An 8,151-nucleotide genomic window follows, 5' to 3' on the forward strand; every position below is an offset into this window, starting at 1 on the left:
AACGTCACACAGCTAGGTAATTTTTAGGCATCTGAAGTCAAATTTGAACTCAGGTCCTCCTGACTCCAGGGCCAGTGCTCTATCCACTGCACTACCTGGCTGCCCCTCCATTAGACATTTCAAACCAAATGTCCCAGATACATCTAAAATTTAATATGTACAAAACAGAATTCTTTCTTTTTCACTCCAAAGCGACCTCTCTTCTAAACTACTCTGCTCCTGTCAAAGTCATTCTTCTAAAGTTTCAGTTTCATAACTTCAACTTTATGCAAAGTTCACAACCAGGTCCTAGCTTATCTTTCTAGTCCCATTTTACTATCTTTCCTACACTCTTTGTTTTAGCCTGTTCTCATTGTTTCTCACAAATCCCAATCTATTTCCTGTTTTTTGTTTTTGGTTCCATGTCTCATGGAATGCTCTCCCTTTACTTCATATTATCCCTATCTTTCCTCTTCAAGACTCAGCTCAAGTACTATCTCCTATTTACCTATATCTCCTGATTCCCCCCCTTCTTAACTTCCTTATTATATTTAAAACCTTATATTTATACTTTATATTTATTCTATATATAATTATGTATGTGTGTGTTGTCTAACAGGAGAGAATGTAAGCTTCTCAAAAGTGGAAATTTTTTCATTCTTTGCTTTTAGAGTTCCAATATCTAGCAAAATACCTGGCAGAAAGGTGTCATGTTTGATGACTGATTGATGGATTTATTGACCATTGCAATAACCTCCAAACTAGTCAATCTGCTTCCATTCTCTCCCCCTCTCTAAAGTATCATCCACACAGTCACCAAATTTCTATTCCTAACTATCCTTTTTAGTGCTGCCCCTGGGATTTATGGGGTCACCAACTAAAGACAGAATTTAAGGTAACTGAGAAATCAAGGACCACTGAAAAGGATGAAAGAATTCTCACTCTCTGGGATTTTAAAACTGCTCAGGATTTTATTATGAAATATAGCAAAATAAACTGGTTAAAAAACTTTCTGTGAGGACTGGAGCAGAAGTGTGAATCCACAATCCAGGCCATGTCTTAGCTGACACCTGTTTTTGTGTGATGCATGCTCAAAGATTGCTCTGTTAGAGTTCTCCATGAACCCTGATGATTTATACATTGCTAGATAAGGACCCTGAGAATGCAGGGAGTATGCAGCTTGGGAAGAATATATGCCTGAAAATATTATATACACTTATGCAGGTGCAGAGACCAGTACTGAGCTAGACAAAACAAATCCTGTACCCAGGACATGGGAAAATAGTGCACAGAGGTCTGTGACCAGATCAGAGGGTACAATTCTCACAAATTTGCGTTTTTGATTGCATACTTTTTGCAGTTTTTATCTTTAAGTATTCTGACTCTGGACAATAAACAGATTGCTCTCTTTGCATTGCCCTTTGGCTCCCCACAACTTTTCTTCCCTAAGAATCAACTAGCACTTTAGGACAGAGTGAATAACAAAAGTCTAGACAAGAGAGAGCCCACTGAGGTCCAGCTCAGATTTTATAACTTTACCCCTTATCTGGGCACTGAGGACAAAGGGGGACATCCCCCCCCACCCTTAGGACTGAAACCAGGTAGAAATTTGAAGACTGGGGGCTTGGGAATGAGGAGACAGAATACAAATTTTACATTAGGAGTCAATTTACATCTCAAGAGCAAAGACCCTCCACCCATTAAACAAGATTTAACAGCATTTAAGACTGCATAATTTGTTTCTGACTATAAATTTTTATATTCATAATTTCCTACATCTTTAGTATGTCACTTCTCTACTCAAAAATCTTGAGTATTTACTGAGTCTAAGATATAATACAAAATTCTCAGCCTAGCAGTCAAAATTATTTATAATGTGATTCCTCACCCACCTTTCCTAGTCATATTTCACCCTACCTTAAACACACCTCTTGTCTCAGACAAACTTACCTACAAGCTATTTCCCATATGGAATTGTCTAAGTCTTATTCTATATTTCTAATAAAAAAAATTGTTTCTCAGTCTCCACCTTAAAGTAATAAATCTTAATGTTGTCTCTGTGTGTAAAAAATGTCAATCTGCCATGTCAAGGTCTGTTCTTTTCCTATATGAATACTGACTCGGCTTGTGTCGGTATTACCTAGTCAGCTTTGTAATAGCACCAATAAATTTTTTTATTTGGGTCAAGAAATCATAAGATAAGAGATATCTTGGGAGAGGAGAGAGAAACCCAAATTTGTTGTAAACTTTCCCTCTCTAATCTGTGGAATTTTTATCAATAGGAACTTGAAGTAAATATCATAATTGATGAGAGAATTAAAATGCTGAATTTTGTCATCTAAATGAAATCTAATTGGTTGCCTATCTCAGTTTTATAATTCTTTGTCCTTTCTGAATAAAAATATCCCCAAAAGTTTGTATCAGAGTTGGTATTTTTAATGATACCATCCACCCATGGGTTTGGTAATATCCTAGAAAATAAAACTTCATGGATAAAACTAACTTTTGGGTTTTTTTTTTTATTTTTAGCCTAAGAAAATTATGTTTAACAGAACATTTCATTTCCTACTAATATGCTTTTGTGCAGGTATTCGCCCATGTCTAGAATACGTTCATTCCTCTTAGAATTCTTATTTTCCTTTCAAACAAAATTCAGTGGTTGTCTCCTACACAAGGTCTTTCCTGATCTCCCTCTTGAATTTACTTTGGAAGTTTACTTCTCTATATCCTTAAGTGCAGGAATTATTATTCATTTTACTTAAGTACCTATGCTTTACACATAGTAGGCTCTAATAAATGTTTGTTAAATGAATTGAATCAAACTGAATTAAAATTAATTGAATTGAAGAAAGCATTCAAAAATGTTAAGAAGGAACTGGATCTTGGGGGGGGGCCTCCTAACTAAGATCTTATGAGTCTACAGATCTTAAAATAAATTATTTTCATTTTTGCTATCACTTTTGGCTCACTGTTAACCTTGTCATTTACACCAAAATATAATGGAAATTATAAAATACTTTAATGGAACAATTTGGACTATAAGCATCATCAAGACATTTTCTTGTCCCTTTTTGACTCAAAGATAACATAAGAGATGAACTTACGTGGCACATAGTATAAAGACAAATTTCCTTTAGTCTGTTTCATACTTAAACAGGGAGTAACATTTATAGTTGGTATGGGCTTCTTTTCATCTAAGTGGAATAAAGACAATGAAATAGATTATCATATATTACCTCTCATTAATACAACTTTTCAGGTTCCCAGGCTCACTCAGATACCCACTTAGCAAGTTTTTAAATTGAAAACTTCATTGTGAGAAAAGTTTAAAAACAGTTAAGCATGGTTTAAAAAATCTTTTTTTAAAACATGATTTACTCCAGAGTTGGACTTTTATTTTTATCCACTCCTTTTCATACTCTCCAGGATCCATTTCAGTTCTGTACTTCCTGGTCTTAAATGGAAGCATACTGTCAAACACACAGACAAAGAACAAATGCTGGTTGAAGGGATGGATGTTTGAATGAATAAGTGACTATATTTCTCACCTTTTAAAGGAAGCCAAAGTCAAACCCAAATGGCATTTTCAAAGACTATTCCATGTAGAATGAATCCATTCAAATAAATAACCAATTTTATTTTTTAGCTTATTTAGCTTACTCCTTTCATTTTTTTAATAGATTCATGGAAAACATAAATTTATAATTATTTGTACCATTGCTTCTCCTATGAAAATACTGTTAAATCGGTTAACATTAATACATATGAAGGAAAACACATGCTCCTGAAAGCTCAGGAGCTAATGAGGGGAAAGGACTGACAACTCAGTGTTAAATTAAATAAAAAATTGGAGCTCTTTATGAGGTGGTCCCTTTATAAGAAGCAAACAGTATCCTTGAGTAAATTAAAGAGGAAGGTGTTATGGGCTAAAGAATAACAGGTCAGATAGAAGGCACACAGAACCTGAAATGGGGAGACCTTGAGAAGCATTGGGTAACCGGAAGAACAAAAGTTCAGGGACCACTACAAGTCAGAGTACTGGAAACAAAGTTTTGGGCACAGAGAAATTTTAGGGCAGATACTGTTGCTAAAACCCTATACAAGACTAATCCTTTCTCTTCTTGGATTAAAAGTTTTTGTAAAAGCCTGAAACCTCTCTTTCTGGACAAAGAGAATGTCTGTTTACCTTGATTTGTTTTAAACATCTATTTTTTTAATCAATTTTTTCCGAGTTTACAAATACTAAATAAAATGGGCTTCATCATATATTGATTAGAATGGAAAAAGAAATTTTTCCTGATACTGTCAATTTCTATAATACAGTTTGATTTTCTTTTTAAATATATAATGAAGTTGTCCTACTTTGATTCTTTATAAACTTTCTTCTGTTTTATTCACATTTTAAAAGGTGAAAAATTTATATGATTTGATGATTCTGTGCATTTGAGAAATGCTTTGATGATTTTCTAATCTTTTTCCTTTCTTTTAGCTACCCTCATTCTAGTGCCCACTCCCCCTTCTACCCCCAATCTATCATTTCTCCCCTTTCCCACCCAGACTTCCCATCCCTTCTTCCTCCTTGTTCATGAGAATCAGATTGAAAATACCAGATCTCCTTGTTGGTCCTACACATAAGCTATATTCTAATGATAAAAAAAACTTTTGTTTTTCCTTCTATTTGTTTTTACTCAAGTGACCTCCACTATGTATCCTTCTTTTTTTCTGAATTTCCTCGAATAAGTATACTTTCTTAATATACATGCCAAGTTCCTTCACTTACCTATTCTAAAATGTATTCATTCAGAACCATAATCCATTTATGGTCTTTATTCTACCATGTCTCAGTAATGCCATGAAGCCAAATCTACCTACTTGCATTAGAACCTTGAGTTCCTTTTGCTTGTGAGGCCAATACAAGTTAGAGCCAGGGTTAGCTTAATAACAGGAAGACAAGAATGCAGTGTTGTATGGTCTGCTTTGTATTTTGACTCTTCTTAATTAGAGCAAAAGAACAGACACTAACAATTCGGTCTAGTGATGAACTGCATTTAACCATTTAGAACCAAAAGAACTGGGTTCTAGATTTGACCCTGCCACTAATTTGCTAGGTACTGCTATTGAGTCATATTCAACTCTTCGTGGCCCAATTTGGGATTTTCTTGCTATTTCCTTCTCCAGTTCATTTTATATTTGAGGAAACTAAAGCAAATAGGATTAAGTGACTTAACCAAAATCACACTACTCCCAAGTCTGAGGTCATATCTGAACTCAGGAAGATGTGCCTTCTTAATTGCAGACCCAGTTCTCTATTCACTACACCACCTATCTGCCCTTCACTATCTTCATCAAGAAAACCCCAAATTGGGACATGAAGAGTCAGACATGAATAAACAGCAGCAACACTCTAGATCTTACATTCTGGCAGTGAGGTAGCATAGTAGATAGAACAAACAGCTCTGGAGTCAGGAGGACCTGAATTCAAATCCAGCCTCAGACATTTGACACTTATTCCCTGGACAAATCACTTAACCCTGCTTGCCTCACATCAGGGCCATCTTCATTTGTTCTGACCCCTGTACCCAGATGGCTCCTGAGGAGAAAGTGAGACTGGTGACTCAGTACCCCTCACTCAGATCCAATTCACATGCTTTTCATGGCATTATCTCCCTGATACAAAGGTTTTCTTTGAAAACAAAAGACAAACAACAACACAACAATTTGCTGGGTAATCTTGGGCAAATAATTCGCATCATTCTCTAACTCAATTTACTGTTGTGAAATAGAGAAAATAGTCTCTTTGTACTTAATTTAATAAAATGTGAATTCCAATTCTATTAGTGAGATATTTGTCAGTCTTTCATGATATCTATGGATATCTTTAATGATAGTTCCTTTTTTCTTTCTAGTCATTCTAGATTTAGTTTCTAGGTTTTTTTTAGTTTTTTTTTTTTGGCAAGACAATGGGATTAAATGACTTGCTGAAGGCTACACAGCTAGGTTAATTATTAAGTGTCTGAGGTTGGATTTGAACTCTTCCAGGGCTGGTTCTCTATTCACTATGCCACCTACTATTTCTCTTGAATGGGGGAAAAAGGAGGAATTAAAAAGGGGGATGATTAATAAAAGTAGAATAGGATAACTCATTGTCTTGAGGATAAGATGAGAAGATGTAAACAGATCAATACTTACTATAAAGAAAAATTTCCCAACAATTGGAACTATCTAATGGTCTGCTTCAGGAAATGATCCAGGAAAAGGTATTTGCCTAATTCCCTTTTCTAGAGATTCTTAAGCAAAAATTGAAGTAGCAAAACCCAACTGCCACAATATCAATATCACTTTCATCTCTAGATTTTATGATTTTAAGTCAGTAGTCAACCAGGCTAATGAGATCCTAGGCTGTAGTTATAGAAGCATAGAACCCAGAGCCAAAGAGATAATAGTTTATATTTTGACCTAAACATCTGGGACAATTTATCTAGTTTTGGATGTCAAATTTTATAACAGCCAAGTCAAATCATGTGCAGAGCAATCACCGTGAAGGGATTTGAAACCTAAGGAAATCAAAGGGAAAAGGTTCAACTGAAGGAAATGGAGATATTTAACCTAGAGAAGAGAAGATTTAAGAGAGACTTGAATGTGAATAGGGATAAGGAATGGACTTATGATTTAATGGATTAGGGAACTGCTTTCTTTGCATCTTAGTCTTAAAGAGGGGCCTGTATTAAAGTATTTGAATATTTGCCATAAAGTAAGCTTATGGTATTTGTCTATTTGAGGCAGACCTAGAAGCAGTGGGTGAAATTATAGGAAATATATTTAAACAATGTAAAGAAAAAATTCCTCACAATTTAAAGCTATCAAGAAGAGGCAAAAAATGAGTTGCCTCTGAAAGTCACATCCTTAGAAGTGTTCATGTGTTATCTTCTGGGTCAGGGGCAAGGTCAAGGGAAAGTAGCCAGTTAGGGCGGTGACAATGGTGAGAGAGAAATTCTCAACAGTTTGTTGGCTGTCCATAAAGCACAGAAGTTCTTCTTTTCATTTTCCTAAAATGGGGAGGGCAAAAAAACAGGAGTATAACCAAATTAGAGATTGTGAGAAGAGCCTCTAGAAACCTTAGCCCAACACAGAAATCAAAATTGGTGAAGAAATAACCATGTTTCCACCATGGAGAACACAGAAGTCTATCAATTGGGGAGGTCCAGTGGAGAATAACAGCAGGCAATTATTATAGTGATGGGATGAAATCCTGAACTGAACTTGGTACAGTAAAGTGACCACTGGGAGTGGGGGTGGGGGAAAGAATTATCATTTAGGATCTAGCATAACACAAGTTGGAAAAATTAGTCTCATGTAAATGAAAGAAACCTCCTTAAAGCCAGGATTAGGGGCTGCTGGTACAATTAACCAGCTGTCCTTTTCTCCAGTAGCAACATCTAAAGCATTTGCCATCTCTGACCCAGCAAGTGTTTAATTAAATATTGCTCCTGTGAAAACTCACCTTCCAAACAATTGCTAAGGTGAAGTTTGTAACACACTTACCACAAGAAGAGTATGTTATCTCTGCATCTTGGGTGCTGCAGGTCCACCTATTTTTCACTGATTCAATGATTGTGAAAATAAATAGGGTGGAGAAAAACAAAATCTGGAGCATAATTATCTTTTAAAGTTTTCAGAATGAAAATAGGAGAGCAGTGAATTAGTATCTTACTCCAATTTGTAAAAAGAAAGTTTGACTTAGTCATCAGTCACATGATTTCTGGCTTCCTATTCAGTTTTATTTCCTGTTTTTCTGATTTTCAGTATTGGTAGTACCTCCCAGCAAGCAATTCCAGTAAGAGAGAGGAGGAAATAAATGCCTACATATTTACTCATTCTCTTTAGATACACAAATAACAGCCACTTAAATATTGAATGTGCAAAGAATATATCACAATAGTTCCTCATACCATCATACCTGAATGTCAAAAATAATAGTGATCTGAATTTTTAAAAAGAAAGGTCTTTCCCATTATCAGAATAAAAAATTATTAGTCACAATTGTATGTTGAAATTTTGTAGGAAACATTGAGAGAAGTAAGAATTGGGGAATTTGCTTTAAAAAAATGAGATAGGGCAGCTAAGTGGCACAGTGGATAGAGCATGACCCTGGAGTCAAGAGGATCTGAGTTC

The 8,151-nt window shown here is 35.4% G+C and overlaps 1 protein-coding gene across 1 annotated transcript in view; it reads right to left on the reverse strand.

The window, feature by feature from the left end:
* LY96 (lymphocyte antigen 96) overlaps positions 1-7,727 on the reverse strand; it is a 36,851-nt gene extending 29,124 nt beyond the window's left edge. The window contains exons 1-2 of the mRNA XM_074207431.1: positions 7,522-7,727; positions 3,084-3,173 (exon numbers count right to left, since the gene is read on the reverse strand). Of these exons, the coding sequence (XP_074063532.1) occupies positions 3,084-3,173; positions 7,522-7,633 (202 nt within the window). The 5' untranslated portion in view covers positions 7,634-7,727. The remainder of the gene's footprint in view (positions 1-3,083; positions 3,174-7,521) is intronic.
* Positions 7,728-8,151: the final 424 nt, after the last annotated feature.

The sequence above is a fragment of the Macrotis lagotis genome, chromosome X, assembly GCF_037893015.1.
Source record: "Macrotis lagotis isolate mMagLag1 chromosome X, bilby.v1.9.chrom.fasta, whole genome shotgun sequence".
Taxonomy (NCBI): Eukaryota; Metazoa; Chordata; class Mammalia; order Peramelemorphia; family Peramelidae; genus Macrotis; species Macrotis lagotis.